Source organism: Schistocerca americana, chromosome 5, assembly GCF_021461395.2.
Source record: "Schistocerca americana isolate TAMUIC-IGC-003095 chromosome 5, iqSchAmer2.1, whole genome shotgun sequence".
Classification (NCBI taxonomy): Eukaryota; Metazoa; Arthropoda; class Insecta; order Orthoptera; family Acrididae; genus Schistocerca; species Schistocerca americana.
The window spans coordinates 416,205,635-416,226,893 of NC_060123.1; the positions used below are offsets into that span (position 1 = coordinate 416,205,635).

A 21,259-nucleotide genomic window follows, 5' to 3' on the forward strand; every position below is an offset into this window, starting at 1 on the left:
GTACTTTCTTGAGAATTTTCAGTAGCTACTATTGTCCAGTGAATAATCTACGAGTAATTTGCAGTAAATCAGGGTATGTCGTTGTTAATGTAGCGGATACTGTAGCTGACATATTGAATTACCTCTAGTTTTCCATTAAAGGAAGTAGTCTTTATATATTACCCACATTTATCATAAATTAACTCTGTTTTTGAGTTTTATAACAAGAATAATTAACCTCAAAATGTTTTAGGAAACTGGTAACTTTTACCACAGTTTTTTGTGTTTCCTTAACAGAAATCTCATTTTATGTATTTGCTTTAATTCTTATAAGTAATCATCAACTTTTTAGCTCAACAGATTAAAAGATAATCAGTACCAGAGCTTCATTTAAAGTTATTTCTTCACTGCCCTGTAATACATTTCTCCAGCCAAAATGTAGCCCTACTCTGAATTCTATTCTCGAAGATGGGATGAGTTGGTTGACATTTGTAAGCAGATGGAAATCACCCTGACTGCTGTCAAATGATTGGAAACTGGTGCAAATTGGTCAGTTGGGAAAGCTTCCAAGATTTGTGTGCCTGTGATACCAGTTCACGAGATACTTCAAGTACTATCCTCTCCTGTGGATCCTGACTCCTCTGCAGAAAGTACAGAATCTATCATTTCTCATCCACTCAACTGTGGGTGAGATCTCTGTGGTTGATCTGGGTGTCCTGTATAAGGTGGGTGGGGACCAGGGAGGACTCAGGGTGTTGTACCAATCCCACTAACCAACAAGTTTGAGGTGCTGTCTTACACAGCAACTGGAACTGAGCCAGTGTGACTCAGTTCACCTGTTTTGGGGAAATCTGTTTCATCATGTGTCGAGAGGAGGCAGGTGCAAAAGGGTAAAGGTCTATTAATTGTCAGCAGTTTAAACATTTGGCAAATGATAGTACCCCTCACGAAAATGGCAGCAGGGACAGGAAAGGACATCAGATCACTCAGTGTGTATGCTTGGGGGCTTCATTCAACGTGTTGAAGAGACTATTCCAGCAGCCATTGAGGGACAGGATGCAACCAACTGTAGGCTGTGGTAAACACTGAGACAAATGGTGCCTGTCATCTGGGCTCCAGGGTCATACTTGGAACATTCCAGCAAATATCAGAAAAAGTTGAGAAGGCTAGCCTTGTACATGGAGTTTCAACAAGTCCTCAATTTGCAGCATTGTCCCCAGAACTAACCATGGCCCTTTGGTTCTGAGCTGAGTGGAAAGACTGAACCAGAGACTTTGAAGGTTCTGTGGCAAGCTAGGCTGCAACTTCCAAGACTTGAGCCATAGGACCGAGAACTATAGGGTCCCCCTAAATGGGTCAGATGGGTGCTATGCATCAGAGGCTGCTACTCAGGTAGCTGACTGGGATGCACAGAAGGGTTTTTTGGGTTAGGCAACTCTCCATCCAATCCAGATAATGATAGCTGTAGGAAATCTAGAAGTATCAGTGTAAGATCGAAAGAAATGCCTTCTGCAGGTAACAGTATTAAAATCCTGATGGGTAACTGCTGAAGCATTCAAAGAAAGTGCCTGAGTTTACAGCACTCCTGAAAAGCAGTGAAGCTCACATACTACTAGGTATAGAAAGCTGGTTGAAAACTGAAAACAATATCAGTGAGATTTTTGGGGAGCTGGAGTTGGGATGGGGGGAGCACAGTTGCTGGCATGAAGCCAACCAAGCTTGACAGCAGTTTTTATTGAAAATAAATGTGATTGGTTGGTGGTTGGCAGCTGGTCACTATTACTCAAGTCATTGAAATGCCAGTCACAAAGTTATTAATCTCCACTGAAAATATACTTTTAATCAAAGCATAGTCAAGCATCAAAGTACAGTGTAGATACATGCAAGAGGCTAATTGAGTCTGATTACAAGATATATGGTACTGTAACGTTTTAACTCTGCATCAGAAAAAGCTTTTTCCATTGCTAGTGGTCATCATACAGTAAGATTAATCTAAGCATAGGAGCTGAAAATAAATCACATTCACAGTAACATTATTATTATCGGTTTCAGTTACTTGAATTAACATGATGCAGATTAACTATTGATTATACAGGATAAGTGTCAGACCATTTCAGGTCTGAATATCAGTCTGACCTACCATTTTCAGTGCAGCATATAGTTCTACTCCACATGGAGATAGACAATTTCTTCTCAAGTTTGCTATATTGGTCAGTATTGTAACACTAAAATCTCAGAGTGCAACTCTGATCTGAGATGTCACATTACACAGCACTAAGATGATATTCAGATATGTATTTAAGTCTTTTAGATCTCATCTAATCGCAACTAATCCAGTTGTCAATCACCTCACAACATCCAGAAGTGTTTGGGTTTTCCTGCTTCCTTGATTTACTTTATAAGATACATGCACACCATTGGAGCTGATTCAAAGGCTTTGGATTTAGTGCAAGCTACCCTTAGGATCTTGAAGAATACTGCAGTAATAGACAGACAAGACGACACAGTGGAAGGCTATGGAATAGATAAGGCAGGAGAAATAGGAAATGGAGATAGGCACAGAAGGTTTGGGCAACTCCAGATTCAGGATTAACTGGTCAGGATGGAAGGATGAGTAAAAATATCAATGATGAAATAATAAAAATAAAATATCACAATGAGAGGAATGCAAGGGCTCAAAGTAAATGTGAAACTAAATTAGTAAATAAAAAGGCAAAATATTTTAAATTATAACACAAACAAAGACCATCACAAGACTGTATAAACTAATTGCATTGAAAATTCTTGCCTCAGTTATGTTAATTTATTTACAGGTCTTATTTCACATCCTCTGGTATCAGCCTGAACATGGGAAGGGTGCCTATAGCTGGATGTGACTTTTCTATACGTGGCTATACATATGATGATTATGAAAATGATACTCAGCTTACAAAATTTAATTTGACATGGGAGGACTACAATCTTAAGGTAACAGTTGTTTTTACAAAATTATTCAGTTTTATTTTTCCCTTGATGTTCATATATATTTCAGCATAAAGTGCTCAATCAGTAAGCATTAAAAACCATTCATGTTGAAAATGAAAATTCCGTCCTTTGCTCCACTCCTGTTGTAGCGAACAGTTGCTTTTCGAGAGGTAAGAATGACTTTAGTAAGTTTGCTTACACTTCAGGCTAATTTACCATTACTTTATTACTTAGTGATAATCACATTAATAAATCCTGCCACAGTCATCACCAGGCAAGATTTGTGCATTTGGAGAGTTTGTGATATCATTAGAAGCTTATAATGACTAAGTTTGTTTTGAAATATCAGTCCACCTATACAGTTATGCAATACTGATGTGCACAACTCAATGATGTGACAGAAGTCCCAGTTGTTTAGCTTGCCTCTGGGTGCAAGGAGCCACTTTGACTTTAGGTTGTACCATAGAAGGATTTCCTTCGCAGTGATACATACGTGTGAGGTACCATATCTCTGCAGCTCTTCTTCTTCTCAAGATATTAATTTCTTGCAGAAGGATATTATAATTACTGCTTCATTTACAGACTGCTAACAAACTTTCGGGCAGAATGGGCAGAATTATTGACTTATTGTAAATTAATTTTCAGGGTTATTACTTTATGATTCTTGCTCCCTTTTTTTTCAATCTGATTAATTAATGTAGGCTGATCTGTACTGCTGGCATATTACTCAGTATTGACAAAAGAATAATAGAATAATTTTTTTGTGCTGCAGGAAGTACATAAAACCAAACATATATATAGTTGCATCAATTCAGAATTAATTTAATTACAAAGCTATTTCTCAGTGCACTTAGCAGCTTTGTTTGCTTTCACCACAAGTTAGCAGTAATCCAATTGAAGCACTCCAAAAATGACAGTGACAAGGGGAGGTAGAGACTTTAGTCTGTTTTAATTTGGATCAGTTACACTATTATTTTACACTACATGCAATACAATCACAAACTTAAGAAACTCTTGAAATTTAAGCATAGTTAGTGTTCAGCTGAAAACATGTTGTCTACAAGTAAAACTGGTTTTGTAAAGGAGAATGAAATGGAGTTTTGCCTTATGATGCCGCCACATTTTTTTATCAATTCAGTGGTGCTCACTACTCACCATATATGCTGGTGGAAATCAATACTAGTAAACACATTCATTTCTAGAAATTATCATAATGGGAAACCTACCTTATCCTCAGTTTTATTCAGCATTAAGTTATGATTTAGTTAGGCAAAGCCAGGGAACACAGACTTTCATATTCATAATCTATAGTATTCAAAGTGATAGTTACTTCCTGTAAAAACACTGTTCAATAAAAAAAAATTGGATATATTATGTCAGTTTATGAATTAATATTGAGTAGTTCAGGAACTAGCAGGTTTATAATTTTACTTTTCTCACAAGAGTCCATGTTGCCAATATTTAGCAAGACACAAGTTTTCAAAAGTCAAGTGATGGCATGGGTCTTCTGTTGGTGAAAATAATTAATTCTGTTGTTCCCATAATTAAGGTTCCTTTCCAAAAATCTGAATGGTTATTTATGCTCACAAATCTGTACAAACCTTAAACTCTGTGCAGGACCTTTTACAATAAGCTTTTAAATTGTTGATGCTACCTTCCTTCAGCACCTTGGCAAGACATCTTACCAGCACAAGATTCTCACTGGTATCTTACAGTATGCCTGCTTCCTCTTTCCTCTCCATGTAGTCTCCTCATTTACCAAGAAGATGCACAGCAATTGGCTATCTTTGATATTGGTTCTTGCAGAGCTTAAAGTATTTAAATTTATGAATATTCTTATCCTGCCTTTGACTTTCCACATTTTTTGCATTTACATTTTCCAGGGAAAATGCAGCAACTTTGAAAATATTCTTTGTCCTTCTTCTTACACTTCTCAGATCCTGTTTCCATGTGATTCACACTAAGAAATTATGTAACATTACAGAGAAGGCTAACAGATGACTTTTTATTGGAAAAGTTAAAATGTGTATAAAATAATCATTAATGTTAGCCAGAAGTCCAAATATCCTGTTACATTACAGAAAGAGAAGCTAAGAAGGTACCCCTTGCTTTCATTTTGAGTGCATGGAGATTTCCAGTTGCCTACTTGATGTGTGCCATCAACCTGTTAACTTTTCACCAGCATGTAAAATTTCATTCTGAACCAAGACAGTGGCACATATAGTGATCACCATTACTTCTAGTCTTGTGTTTGTATATTTAATAGGTCATCCTAAACCCAGGAAAAATAACCATAGGAGGTAAATGTACTGTAATGTGAATGTAAGAATTTCAAGCTTACTGAAGAAGGTTTTGCAACATATTTGATTTTTAATTTTACATAATACTTTTGCTGTATGCTTCTGGAAAATAAACATTGTTTTTATCCCAGGTGCATTCCCCTAGAAGAGTTATGCTATAGAGCAGTATTGAGTTAATATAAGAAAAGTATACAAGAAATCTCAACTGTAGGTTGGCACAATGACAAAGTTTTTTAAAATGCTGGAACTTCAACTTGGTTTGTTGTGCTTCTACCACCATACTCAAACTACAGTGATTCAGGACTGTACTGCTGTACATGACTACTGGTTCCATCATAGTTATGTAAAATTTCATCATCACTTGTTTTCTCAAACTGTTATTTTGGATTCTTCTTGTTCTACCATTTATTATGTTGAGTTTCTTGAGCTTGTATTTAGTATCAACTTTTATAAAGGGTGTTAATATTTTTAACTTCTGTAATACTTTTTTTTTATGAATGATGAACTTGCAGTAGAGTAGTGATGGATCATAAATACAGTTAACTCTAATTTACCCAGTTAAATTAAAAAATTATGCATTTCCAGTGTTTTCTTTAATTGATTCGAGGGTGTTGTAACGTCTTCAGTCTCCGAAATTGTTATCTGGTGATCTTCCAACCTGGGTATTGGGTTGAATCTATCATTAGTTGTATCATTGGCAAAACTCAGATACAGAATTGTTCTTTTCCATTATTGGATGACATAATAAATGTATAAGTAAAAAAATTATGGTACTTATGGTATGAAACAATTAGCCCCCAATTCTTCTTCAGACATTTGACTAACACATACACAAACCTTCTACTGGCTATCATTTAATAGTTGAATGCAGGATGAACTAGGCGTACAATATTAGTGCACTTGACTGCAGCTGGCTGTTTGGTACAGCACTGAGCTTTTCACATTTCATTAATTTTGAGGATGCACTATGAGTACCAGTACCTTGGGTTCAGGAAAACCACCAGTCTCAGAGGTTGGTTGGTTGATTTGGGGGGAGGGGGGGGGGGACCAAACAGCAAGGTCATTGGTCTAGTCTCAGAAGTAAATTCCTTAGGCAAGAAAGTTTATCTCCACTGACCACTCCTCACAAGGTACAGAGATTGACACGACACAGAAACTCTGCAAATGGATGCTCAAAGCATGTGAAAAGCGTATCCAGACTCACGAGTTCTGGTGCACATTTGGATTCATTGATGGAAGGGTACGAGCACAGTGAAAACCAAATGCATTGTGTTTTTGATGACAGGACACTGTTCAGCCTGGTGGTGGAGGTATTTTTGTGTTGATGATGTGAATGTTGAACAAAATTTGGTCCTTCATGCATCTGCCATTGTCTGCCTTTGGAAGATTATACAGGAGCCTATTTCTGAATCACATTCATCCGTTTGTTTGCCTACAACACTCAGCAGCTACCTTTTGGAGACAACACAACACTCAACACTACTTGACACTAACGATGTGAGGAACACTTGATGATTGATTGATTTTTATTGCCCAAAAACAAAACATTTACAGGGATGTAAAGCTTGTAAAAGCAACGTCAATAAATGTGCAAACAACAATGACAATAAATACACAAATAATTAATCTATGTTAGAAATTATGCTCACAGAAATCTTCCATTGTATAAAAACAATTTTGAATTAATAAAGTTCTTACAACTGTCTTAAATTTTTTCAGCTCCAGACTCTTAACTGACTCTGGTAGTTTATTAAATAGCTTTACAGATATGTGTTTGAAGCTGTTTAGAGTTTTGGTATTGGAGCAGTGGTCTTTTCTTACATAATTACGGTGTCATGTGTTATAACTATGTACATCAGAATTCAGATCAAAACTAGACAAGTTCTTTTTAATGTACAAGAGACATTGAAATATGCGTATACATGGCAAGGTCATAATACTAAGTTTAATAAATAATTCTCTGCAGTGAGTTCTAGGTGGTACTGTACATATCAGTCTGATAGCTTTTTTCTGGGCTGTAAATAAGCATTTTGAGTAGCAATTATTTCCCCACAAGATTGGCCCATACGTCAAATCAGAGTGAATGTAACTATAATAAACAGAAAGAAAAATTTCCTCATCTAATGTTGCTTGTAATTTTCTGAGCATAAATATTCCTTTAGAAATATTTGGTGTTAAACAATTCACATGTGCCTGCCAGCCTAAATTATTTTGCAAAACAATGCCAAGACACTTTACAGGAACTGTCTCTAAGGTGATTCTATTGTTATAAGAAATGTTTAATTCCTGTGTTTTATTTATGTTCATAGACAGGCTATTGGCATTGCACCAGTCAGAAAGTATACCTACCTTGAATGAGGTAGAGTTACTTATGTTATTGTTCATAGGCACATTAACACTGCATTGTAACAGGTTGTTGCTCCTCTTCCCAGCAATCAGATGAAAGACTTTCATGTAGAAATGTTGTTTAGATAGTTAGCTTGTAGATAATATCCACTATTTGTGCAGAGGCAATTGGAGGAGATTCTGAGTAATAAGTAATAAGACCTAATTTTGCGGACATTAAATATGGCAACAATGGTAGCCCTGCAGCCAAGCGACTAGCGCGAGGTTTGGTGTTCTCGTAAAGATAAGTTATTTTAGATTATAAAACACATAGATTAGTACTGATTACGTGGTAAATAAGTGTATTAGTGTGCCGTTTAAGTGTACCATTAAAGGTTTCATTTCTCATTACGTAATATAGCAGAAAACGCGAAAAGACCGTACAGTCGTATTTTCTGTTTACGTTCTGCTGCAGCAAATCTATAGAATTTCGTTTAGTTGTTCCTTGCTCTCTCCAGCAATTTAACTTAGCGTACCTCTTCATTATTTAACTAGCATTTCCGGAAAGTAGCGTAAAGTTTAACTTGTTGTTTCAGAAACTTTGCACTTTTGTTTTTGTTTACACACAGTTGCGTATAGGCCAAATTTGTGTAACCATATTTTCGTGTTTATCTGTAATTTAACTGACTTATTCTTAATAAATTATTACGTTTATCATGAGTGAAAAGTGCTTGACTTGCCGTAGAATTGTTAGGTCGGGGCTTTGGTGTGATGGGTGCTGTAGTTTTTTCCATGTGGGTGACTGTAGTGGCGTGGGAATAGGGGAAGTAAATGAGACTCATCAGTGGTTTTGTAGGATTTGTAGTAGAGATAGGAAGATACTGGAACAGGAGGGGAAAATTGCTGCCCTTCAGGCTGAGTTAGACAAGGCCAGGGGAGATCTTGACAGGTTAAGGAGGGAGAAGGGTAAAGAGAGGTGGGAAGTGGCAACAGGCAACAGGAGGAACAGGCCTAGAACTTTGTCTGACAGCTTTATGGTGAATGTGGAAAATAGATTTGACCTGTTGCTTCAGTTAGAAGCTGGTGAGCCTCAAGCAGTTACAGGTGTAGACAGGGCACAACAAACTTTCAGCAGCAAATTGAAAAGTAAGAATGTAGGGAAATCAGTAAAGAGAAAGAAAGTGTTGTTGTTAGGTAGTTCCCATGGAAGAGGTGTTGGCCAACTCTTGCAGGATGAACTAGGATCAGAATACCAGGTCACCAATTTTTTTAAACCTAGTGCTGGTCTGGAGCAGGTGACAGAGGATTTAGGATCACTTTGCAAAGATTTCACTAAGGAAGACACCGTGGTTATAGTGGGTGGGGCAGGTAACAGTATTGACAGAGATCCTGGGTACAGCATAGAGTGTGACCTGGCGAAGATTGCATCAGCATCGAGGCATACCAGTGTTGAGTTTGTATCTGTTCTTGGGCGCCATGACCGACCTCATTTGAACTCTTCTGTCAAGAGAGTTAATTTGGAGCTGGAACGGCTGCTCATGTCGGGTGCGGGGTCACACATTGGTGTGGTTCATGTTGATTCTGTCAGTAGGTGGGATTATACTAGGCATGGCCTTCACCTCAACAGGAAGGGGAAGGGTAAATTGGCTGGGGAAATAGCAGGAAAGTTAAAGGGGGGAGGCACTGTCATGAGTGGTAAAATACCAGTGGTTATAGGATTCAGAAAAGACCCTTTTTTAGGGTAGGGAGGACAGAAAGAAAACAAATTTTAAGAGAGGTTAGAACTGAGACAAACCTTCAGTTTGAGAAAGAAATCAAAAAACATAATTCCAGCTTATTACATCAACATAAACAGCCATTGGTTAAGAATTTTCAACTGTCAGCAGATATTTTAACTCCATCCAATTTTAAGTCAGTCAATGTGAAATGTCAGCTATCTTTATTGCATCAAAATATTCGAGGACTGAGAAATAAAATTAATGAATTAACTATCTGCATAGATGAATTAGAGTCTTCAAACCCAGCTGACATAATCTGCCTCTCTGAACATCATGTGACCACTGGTATAGAACTTTTAAGTGTTACAGGGTTTAGGTTAGCATCTCACTATTGTAGATCAGAAATGGAGAAAGGAGGAGTTGCCACATTCATCAGGAACTGTCATAAATTTAAGAACATAGACATTCATAAATTTTGCCTAGAACAGCATATGGAAGCATGTGCAACAGAATTAGATTTTCACAAAAAGTCTTTCATAATATTAAGTGTATATCGAGCACCTGCAGGTAACTTTAATCTGTTTGTAAACCACCTTGAAGCTGTACTGGCCCATTTAACAACCAAAAACAAAGAAATAGTGGTTGCTGGTGATTTCAATGTAGATTTCCTTAAAGACTCTCCCAATAAGAACCTATTTGAGTTAGTAACACTATCATTCAACTTAATTCCCACAGTAAAGTTCCCCACTAGGATAACCACTTGCTCACAAACAGCCATTGATAATATCTTTATAGAAAAGTCAAATGAACAAAATTATATTACAAAACCAATAGCCAATGGCCTCTCAGACCATGACATGCAGTTCCTTCTGTTAAATGTTAATACTGAACAGGATATAAAATCTGTTAAATCTGAGCTCACGAGGGTAATCAGTAAGCCAAAAATTGATTATTTTAGGACACTCCTCAGAGACATTCACTGGACTGATGTTTACAGTGCTCATGGCATGAATGAAAAATATAACATTTTTGCTAATAAAGTGCTTACCTTATTTGAACACTGCTTTCCCCCAAAACTTACCAAGGTTAGAGCAAAGTCTACAAAGAAGCCATGGATTACTCGAGGAATAGGGGTATCTTGTAAAACAAAAAGAAAACTGTATCTGTCAATCCGAAACATTTCCAATGTTGATGCTATAGCACATTATAAGAAATACTGCAAAATATTAAAGACTGTAATACGGATGTCAAAGCAAATATATTACAAGGAAAAGATAGTCATATCAGATAACAAAATAAAGACAATATGGGATATAGTGAAGGAGGAGACCGGTAGAACCAGACATGAAGAGGAACAAATAGCATTAAGAGTAAATGATGCATTGGTGACAGATGTGTATAGTGTAGCAGAACTTTTTAACAAACATTTTATAACTGTTACTGAAAAGATGGGGTTGTCAGGTTCGGTAGATGCTGCTATGGATTACCTTAGACCAGACATTTCAAGTAACTTCCATAATATGAATTTGACCCTCACTACCCCAACAGAAATAATGTCCATCATAAAATCTTTAAAATCAAAAACATCTAGTGGGTATGATGAAACATCAACAAAGTTAATTAAAGAATGTGATTCTGAGCTAAGTAACATATTAAGCTATCTGTGTAACCAGTCGTTTATCAGTGGAATATTTCCCGAATGGCTGAAATATGCTGAAGTTAAGCCACTGTTTAAGAAGGGAGATAAAGAAATAGCATCAAATTTCCGTCCAATTTCACTGTTGCCAGCATTCTCAAAAATTTTCGAAAAAGTAATGTACAGTCGTCTTTATAACCATCTTATCTCAAATAACATACTGTCAAAGTCACAGTTTGGATTTCTAAAAGGTTCTGATATTGAGAAGGCTATCTACACTTACAGTGAAAATGTACTTAATTCATTAGACAAAAAATTGCAGGCAACTGGTATATTTTGTGATCTGTCAAAGGCATTTGACTGTGTAAATCACAATATCCTTTTAAGTAAACTAGAATATTATAGTGTAACAGGAAATGCTGCAAAATGGTTCAAATCTTATATCTCTGGCAGGAAACAAAGGGTGTTATTAGGAAAGAGACATGTATCAAGCTATCAGGCATCATCCAACTGGGAACTAATTACATGTGGGGTCCCACAAGGTTCCATTTTGGGGCCCTTACTTTTTCTTGTGTATATCAATGACCTTTCATCAGTAACATTACCAGATGCCAAGTTTGTTTTGTTTGCTGATGATACAAACATTGCAATAAATAGCAAATCAAGTGTAGTCTTAGAAAGATCAGCCAATAAAATATTTGTAGACATTAATCACTGGTTCCTAGCCAATTCTTTGTCACTAAACTTTGAAAAAACACACTACATGCAGTTCAGAACTTGTAAGGGGTGTCCCAAGAGTATATGTCTAACATATGATGACAAGAAGATAGAAGAAGTGGACGGTGTTAAATTCTTGGGATTACAGCTTGATAATAAATTCAACTGGGAGGAGCACACCACAGAACTGCTGAAGCGTCTTAACAAATCTCTGTTTGCAATGCGAATTTTGTCAGACATAGGGGATATAAAAATGAAAAAGCTGGCATACTATGCTTACTTTCATTCCATAATGTCATATGGGATTATTTTCTGGGGTAATTCATCAAGCCAAGCTAAAGTTTTCCGGGCACAAAAACGTGCAGTAAGAATTATATGTGGTGTGAACTCAAGAACATCCTGCAGAAGCCTGTTTAGGGAACTAGGGATACTAACTACAGCTTCCCAATATATTTATTCCTTAATGAAATTTGTCATTAAAAATATATCACTTTTTCAAACCAACAGCTCAATTCATGGAATCAATACTAGAAATAAGAATAATCTTCACAAGGATTTAAAGTCACTTAGTCTTGTACAAAAAGGTGTGCATTATTCAGGAACACACATTTTCAATAACTTGCCAGCAGCCATAAAAAGCTTAACAACCAATGAAATTCAGTTTAGTTGGTTGGTTGGTTTGGGGGATTAAAGGGACCAGACTGCCATGGTCATCGGTCCCAAAATTCAGTTTAAGAGAAGCCTAAAGGATTTATTGGTGGCCAACTCCTTCTACTCCATTGATGAATTTCTGAGGAAAACCAACTGATTTGTATATAAGTACAACATAACTTCTGCACAATTTCAGTGCAGTAATGTGTTCACTGAAAATTTGTGTGTGTGTGTGTGTGTGTGTGTGTGTGTGTGTGTGTGTGTGTGTGTGTAAGTATAATCTAACTTCTGCACCATTTCAGTGCAGTAATGTGTTCATTGTAAATAAGTATTACAGTAGTTGTATTACATGTTTCTTACCTTATAAATAAATATAAAACTTTTTTATTTTAAATTCAGTGCAATAGTATTTGTAAAATGACTCTTAGTGTTCATTAAAAAATGACGATCATTCCACTTGGGACCTGTGGAATGGTACATTAGCTTATTTGTTTTAGTTTAAATATTTGTCATGTATTGTTGTTTTTCTGACATGTTCCACATCCTGGAGGACCTCCTCACTACGGATCAATTGGAATGAAAGTAAATCTAATCTAATCTAATCTGAAATACAGAACAATTCTCTATAAAGGCAATTACATCATTTGAGAGTGAGTTGGTGTAGATGTAAGCTCTCTTACAGCCCTCTACTCTCTGTAGCTGGAGACAAAGTCTCATGGGATAATTCATGACATTGCACAGTAGGTTGACTGCATCAAGAAAACACAAGAAGGTGACGCAAATCTTCAATAAGATAAAAGTGTTCATGAATAACATCAAGGTGACAGGTCGTTAGTGAAGTTGTTGCTTCAGTTACAACCCATAACCAGCGCCATAACAGTTCAACCAATGTAGTTTGGATGACATCTGAACTCGCAAACTAGAAGGCACACACTGGGGCAATTCCTGAGAAAGGAGAGGCCACAGGAACAACATATGCCATTAGTGGGTGCAGCCTGGCCAAGAGGGTGCAATGATGGATGGTTTTGAAGCCACTTCACCAGTCTCCTGCCATCAGTCGAGCTGGCCCTGTAAGTTGCTAGAAAATGACAGAGGGTGTTAGGTGTAGTGTTAGATATAATTTCAAAATGTGTGATGGCCACAACATAATTCTTGCATGATGAACATCCATTTACAGTAGATTTCAACCCTGAATAAATCAAGGATAGTTGCAGGAAAGAACTTTTGTGCAGTGTACATTTGAGTCCTTTTTTTGCCAATCTCTAGAACAAAAGCTCAAGAATGTGATGGTGGTCCTCTGGAGTCACACTTGTAATGAAGACATCACTAAGGTATTGGTCCATAACCTCAATATGGCAGAGACTGAAGTGATTTCGAGAGGTAACAAATCATAATGGTATGGGCCATTTGTAGTACTGGCACTAGGTAAGCATGTGATGATGTTACCAAAGGAATTTGAAAGTATACCTCTGCAGTGTTGATTTTACTAAGTGAGGTGTGTGGACTGATTTTACAGAGAGTGGTGGAGGATAAGTTTCCATATTAGTTAGTGCATCTGTCATCACTTTGAAATTGCCGTAAAGTGTTAAAGTAGCATTGGGTTTGTATATCATTACTAATGAAGTGACTAGGGGAATTGGTGTTATATATTTATCAGTGAGTCTATTTAGTTCTGCTTTCTCCACAGTCCAGGGCACCAGGTAACCTTTGAAGAAGTGTTGGGCACACATTGGTTTAAGAGTAAATTATCTTCCCTAATCCAGGAGAGAAAATTTTAGCATTTCTCACACACAGAATCTTTAATGAGAACAAGGCCCTTTGGAGTGCATCTCATGCACTGCTTCATGAACTGTAAATTCTTAAGCATGGAAAGAGATTACTGCAAAAACACTGTCTCTGTGGGGTTGCTACTGCTAGAAAATTTACTGTCCAAGTAACTTGGTTTTAAGTGAATAAAACTGGAAATTTTCCTAGAAAGGGCACCTGATGATGTCCACAGGTCAAAATATCTGTCTCATCTGCACCCCTAAACTTAAATTGGTAGATTAGTATGGCAAGGGCACAGAAGCACCAGTGTTCATAAGTAACCTCATATGGTATTGGTCAATGAACACATCAAAGTACATTTGTGGGACTGTGTCATGAGACATTGGTACTTCCAGAGGTTCATCACTCAGAAGATTTAATTTCATAGGTTGAGACATATCTGCATTACTCTTGCAGCTGTCACTTTTTGCAACAACTGTGGCATGTTGTGCACTGACAGGGAGTCATTGGATGTGTTGCAAGTAAAACAATGTCAGGCATGGTTGTTTACAAGGTCATCTGAGCCATGGAGCAGATGGGTGCCCTGCCAGAGATAGTGTGGCATCCTACATGAATGGAGAGCTGGCTGCAACATCTTACATCATACACAAAATCTGGGCTGTACGAGTAGTTCACAGGCTTAAGCTGTTTGCATTACTTCTGTTAGAGACAGATTTGATTTCCTCAGTGCATGGTTCATCACTTCCAAGTCAGAAATAAGATGCACTATTACATCCCTGATTAGAGTGTTTACATAGTTATGCCTGCACAACCATTAAAAATGCCATTCCAAATTAATCCCTGTAGGGAGATGGCCCAGTCTGCATACTGTTGGTTGTGGTCATTTTTTCACTGCCAAAATTCTATTGTGGCTGCAATAATACGTTTCTTTGTAGCTAAATGTTGTTGTAATATAGAAAATACTATAGACGGTTCAAGTTCCACTGGTATCATTGATTTGCTAATTCTTGTATTATGTGATACGGTACATATCTGACAAGAACAGAGCCATTTGTCTTTCTGTTTTGCAAAGATCAGTGCAGTCATCAGCGGTAAGCATCCCACTTTTTACATTGTTCATTAAATAATGGAAAGACTATAAACACAGGTGGTATTAGCTCCTGACTGAGTATTTTTGATTAGAAGCTTTTGTAATTGCTTTCCTCTTGAAAACTCACATTCTCAGCTAATTACAAAAATGTCTGAAGTCTGTTTTGCATGCATTATACGTCCTCAATCATCACCACATTTGTAAAAGCAAGCTACACCCAAACTAGTGGCAACTCACATTGTATTATCTACAATGAAAAATATGTACAGAATGCTTCTCAGAAACAGTGCAAGCTAATTTACATCTGTTTCCAAAGCAATGTCCAGTCCCCTAAATCAAAGTTCCAGCTATGACAAACATAATCTGTGATATTAGCACCTGAGCCAAACCAGTAGTCCAGTTACTACACAGCTCACAGATCAATTTACAACAAACTCAGACTTGTCCTCTACCAGCTTTAAGCTAGGTTCTGAAGTGTTTCCATCACAGTCACTCCTCTTGGTAGTGACACCACAGTGATCAACTGTAACATTGCACCAGCTACTCAGTTTCCATAGAGATGTTATGAGGTGCCACTACAGTTAGTATGCAATTTGAGGTTGAAAAACAGTCAAGCACTAGTGTGTCATTACAAAACCACCTGGAAACGATGGTCCATGTCAGCATAATTTTTACATGCATAAATATCAATGGTTGTGTGTAAATTGCAAGAGTTGCAATGTTCTTTGGTGACTAGAACAAGTAACAGAGACCATTAGTGTTGTCACTCCATCACAATCTTATCATGGCTGATAGAATATTAGGCACTCCCTGCAGGAGAGTAATTAACCAGGATACCAATTCCAGAAATGTGATTTATCAATCGTATGTTGATAGTTCCCTTTACCTACAAATCTTCTCTTTCTTTACTTGGGTCACTGCTTGAAATTGTGGTTCTGATAATTTCCTTTAGTTCCCAAAAAAAATTCTAAAAAATTGACACACAAAAATTAAACAATGGAAACGAAAGGTTGGAATAAATATAATACAAGGAGAAGATAGATTGCTACTCACCATAAAGATGAGATGTTGAGTTGCAGGCAGGCACAATGAAAAGACACATTAGCTTTTTGCCAGAGCCTTCTTCAGAAAAGAAAACATACAACATTCATTCACACAAGTAAGCACACCTCATGCACAAATGACTACCATCTTGAGCAGCTCGTACCAGAATGGCATTCTCGTCTGAGCTGCCAGAGACATTCCAACGTGGAAAGAGGAGCATTTTCAAAGAAATCTGTATCAGTAGAACTCAAAACATTGTTTGGACTTCATATGATAATGGGAAGTCTAAAATTTCAGAGAGTTCGAATGTATTGAGAAATGGCATTGGAAATGCAACTTTTGTTAGATATGTGGGAACACTGAGAGCTTTGAGAGGTTGAAATCTCCCTGAGATCTCAAAGTGAGGATCTTTGGAAAAGAAAAAGGAGAGACTAGCAGTGCAGTCTTGATGCTGCAGCAGTGTAGAGGCTCTGAAAATTTTCTCTGTGCAATAAAACAATTAACTTATAACCATGTCATACATTATTCAGTAGTGGCTCTAGTATGCCTTACTACACTACTTCCACATTGGTGACCCCAAATGTGATATGATGTGCCACAGTCGGCCCTGGTCTGAGGAACTGCCTTGGGGGCATTCGGTCAGCATACAAAGCTGACATCCATATGTCATTTGCCAAGATCCTGTACAACAAAACCCTATTGCTTTCTGTGGATTTTACACAACCTATGTTTGACACAGTACACACTGACCTGCTGAAATTAGTGGATTGAATTTGTACATATATTGAGAACATGTACGTGCTGCCACTGTCACCAAACATGCAGACAATGTCATTGTTCGTCAGGATCTTTGCCAATATGAGTTCATAATGGTATGTGATGACATCAATGTCCAGCCACCAGCCACTATACACAGGGTCTAGAATAGTGCTGTCCTGTAGCAAACAAACTGTCAATGTACTAGTGTGTGGTGCACCAATAACAGTGTCACTTGCGAGGCTCAAACTTGTGTAGCTCTACAGGAGAACCACATGACACCCTTCACAGACATTGGATCACCCAGTTCCATCACAGGTGAACAGACTATACTGACACCCACAACCTCTCCCCTGATGCCAGCAACACAGTCAGCCACTCACAGAGCTGCCATCACTATCACCTGTACCGGATGTCACCTCCAAATCACATTATGGCCACATCAGTTGCCTGTATCAACTGCTGATGCAATATCACCTGTAGGCCATTCACGAATGTAGCTACTCACCATGGCACAGGCCTCAGATGAGCTCACCACCATTCTATGGCAGACATCTGACACATGCTTCAATGAGAAACAGTTAACTTGCCCATTACTCACAGTGAACGCAAGCCACAGAGGTCCACACTCCCTGCGGAGGCACTGTGGGAACATCAAGAGCTTCAAGAGGTCAAAGCCTCTCTGATGTCCCAGGAGGTGGATCTTTGTGGGAGAAAGAGCAGAGACTAACATTATATTCTTGATGCTGTAATGATATGGAAGCTCCATAAATTTACTCTATGCAATAAAACAGTTCGTGAATAATCATCCCATACATCATTCTGTAGAGGTTCTAGTATGCATTAGTACCCTACTTCCACAGATAGTACATCCAGAGAAAGATTTTTCCAACTGAGAACAAATTTGCACCTCAAAAACAAGATGGCTACAGTAGCTGACAATAAAGACAAGTTTTACAAAGCTTTGGCCTATATACTCTATCCTGTGTAACCAATACATACAGTTACCTGTAGAAGAAGAGTTAGCTGTTGATGGGACGCTGATCCCATGTACAGAGCAGATCGGATTAGATTAGATTAGTTTTCCATTCCATAGATTTGTGCCGAGGAGGTCCTCATGGATGTGGAATGTGTCAATTTTTTTAAAATTCTTTTTAAGCTGAAATAACAATACTAATAGTATGAGTATATACAATACATCATTTTTTTAGCGGAAATAACAATACTAATAGTATGAGTATATACAATACATCATTTGTTTCTATTAAAAAATTCGTCAATGGAGTAGGAGGAGTTGGCCCCTAGTAAGTCTTTCAGGCTCCTTTTAAACTGATCTTTATTTGTAACTAAATTTTTTATGTTTGCTGGCAGATTATTGAAGGTGAGTGTTCCTGAGTAGTGGACCCATTTTTGAACTAAAGTAAGTGCTTTTAAGTCCTTGTGCAGATAATTTTTCTTCCTGGTATTGTATGTATGAACTGAGCTGTTTGTTGGAAAAAGAGACATATTATTTAGGACAAATTTCAATAAGGAGTAAATATGCTGAGAGGCAGTAGTCAGTATACCCAGTTCTTTGAAGAGGTTTCTACAGGACGTCCGTGAATTTACTCCACAGGTAATACGTATTACACGCTTTTCGACTCTGAAAATTTTTGTTTGACTTGAAGAGTTACCCCAAGATATTATACCATATGACATTATGGACTGAAAATAGGCAAAGTATGCAAGCTTTTTCATTTTTATGTTGCCTATGTCTGCTAACACTCGAATTGCAAATACAGATTTGTTAAGGCATTTCTGCAGTTCTGTGATGTGCTCCTCCCAACTGAATTTATTATCAAGTTGTAATCCCAGGAATTTAAGACTGTCAACCTCTTCTATCTGCTCTTCTTCATACATGATGCATATGCTGGGTGGAAATCTCTTACAGGTTCTGAATTGCATGTAGTGAGTCTTTTCGAACTTTAATGTCAATGAGTTGGTTTTAAACCATTTATTAATATCCATGTAAATGTCATTAGCAGATCTTTCTAGAACTACACTCAACATACTATTTATTGCAATACTTGTGTCATCTGAAAACAAAACAAACTCTGCTTCTGGCAGTGTAACTGATGAGAGATCATTAATGTACACAAGAAAAAGCAATGGCCCTAAGATGGATCCTTGTGGGACACCACATGTAATTTGGTTCCTTTGATTTGTCTATAAAAATGTTACCAATGGCTGTCCTTGAGGATTTAGTGATCCTAGTTGGAAAGTTCACAGTGTGAGTTAGATAGAAAGGCAACATTACTAACTGCAGTAAATGTTTACTGGAAGATTGCATTAGAAAATCCGTATTAAAGTCACCAGCAATTAAAATTTCTTTGTTTCTTCCTGTTAAATAACCCAAAAGAGCTTCTAGATGATTTATGAATAGATTATAATTTCCTGAAGGTGCTCAGTAAATAGTTACTATTATTTAGGATCTGTTATGGAACTCTACTTCTGTTGCACATGCTTCTAGATGCTGCTCTAAACAGAATTTATTAATGTCAATGTCCTTGAATTTATGGCAGTTTTTAATAAATGTGGCAACTCCTCCTCCATCCATATCTACTTTGCAGAAGTAGGAAGCTAGCTTAAATCCTGAAATGTCTAACATATCTATACCAGTAGTCACTTGATTTTCAGAGAGGCAGATTGTGTCAATTTGGTTAGATGAATTCATTTCATCAATACAAATGAGTAGTTCATCAACTTTATTTCTCAGTCCCGGAATGTTCTAGTGTAATTTTAAGATAACTGATACTGCATCCTAATGGGATTATAACTGCTTTGGCGAAGATGAACTGGCAGTTTCTGATTACTTTCTGTTAAACATTGCTTAAATCAAGGCTGTATGCTAAAATCTGACTCCTGTTCATCTGTTTTCTCAAACTGAGTGTGTCTGCCAATCTCTCTTAAAACTCATTTTCTTTCCCCCTTCCCTATCCTAAAAAAGGCATCCCTCTGACACCTATGACCACTGGTATTTTACCACTTGTGACAGTGTCCCCCCTTAAGTTTTCTGCAATCAACCCAGACAGTTTCCCTTTCCTATTGAGGTAAAACAGTATGCGAAGACAGGACAACTCTATGAGGTATCAAATTGTACATTCCATACGGTAATAATGAACAAGCTTATAATTTTATTCTTTAGCAAATGGTTCAAATGGCTCTGAGCACTATGGGGCTTAACTTCTGAGGTCATCAGTCCCCTAGAACTTAGAACTACTTAAACCTAACTAACCTAAGGACATCACACACATCCATTCCCGAGGCAGGATTCGAACCTGCGACCAGAGCGGTCGTGCGGTTCCAGACTGTAGCGCCTAGAACTGCTCGGCCACTCCAGCCGGCTATTCTTTTACTGGGAGCACCAACTGAATCACAGGAATGTTTGTTGAAGGAATTTAAGTAAGGACCAACAGTAGTTTTACAGTTAGGCCAGAGAGTGAAAGTAATAAATGAGACGTTTTGTTCATTCTTTTTTTCATACAAGCTTTTCTTAGCAATGAAACAAGAAAACATTTATGCTGCTGGAACTGTCAGAGTCACCCATTTTCCAATTCTTTCCTAATTCCAGATGAGAGGCACTGAAGAAGGAAAGAGGATTTTTAGAACAAATTTGCAGTAGAGATGACATAACAATGGTAAAGAAGGTTTACAACAAAGTATGTGTCCTAGGTTACAATTTTTATTGTATGAAACTGACAAAGTTGAATGCTGGTGCAGGAAACAAAATAAATATGTTACTATTGATCAGCCAAAGTTGTGAAACATTATGAACAAAATTCCTGATATATTTTATTCTTAACTAACTTTTAAGTGTTACAGGGTTTAGGTTAGCATCTCACTATTGTAGATCAGAAATGGAGAAAGGAGGAGTTGCCACATTCATCAGGAACTGTCATAAATTTAAGAACATAGACATTCATAAATTTTGCCTAGAACAGCATATGGAAGCATGTGCAACAGAATTAGATTTTCACAAAAAGTCTTTCATAATATTAAGTGTATATCGAGCACCTGCAGGTAACTTTAATCTGTTTGTAAACCACCTTGAAGCTGTACTGGCCCATTTAACAACCAAAAACAAAGAAATAGTGGTTGCTGGTGATTTCAATGTAGATTTCCTTAAAGACTCTCCCAATAAGAACCTATTTGAGTTAGTAACACTATCATTCAACTTAATTCCCACAGTAAAGTTCCCCACTAGGATAACCACTTGCTCACAAACAGCCATTGATAATATCTTTATAGAAAAGTCAAATGAACAAAATTATAT

At 37.4% G+C, this 21,259-nt stretch overlaps 1 protein-coding gene across 1 annotated transcript in view; it reads left to right on the forward strand.

Moving 5' to 3' along the window:
* The window catches only part of LOC124615771 (lysosomal acid glucosylceramidase-like), a 240,052-nt gene that overhangs the window by 111,543 nt on the left and 107,250 nt on the right, over nucleotides 1–21,259 (forward strand). The window contains exon 5 of the mRNA XM_047143870.1: nucleotides 2,793–2,946. Within this exon, the coding sequence (XP_046999826.1) occupies nucleotides 2,793–2,946 (154 nt within the window). The remainder of the gene's footprint in view (nucleotides 1–2,792; nucleotides 2,947–21,259) is intronic.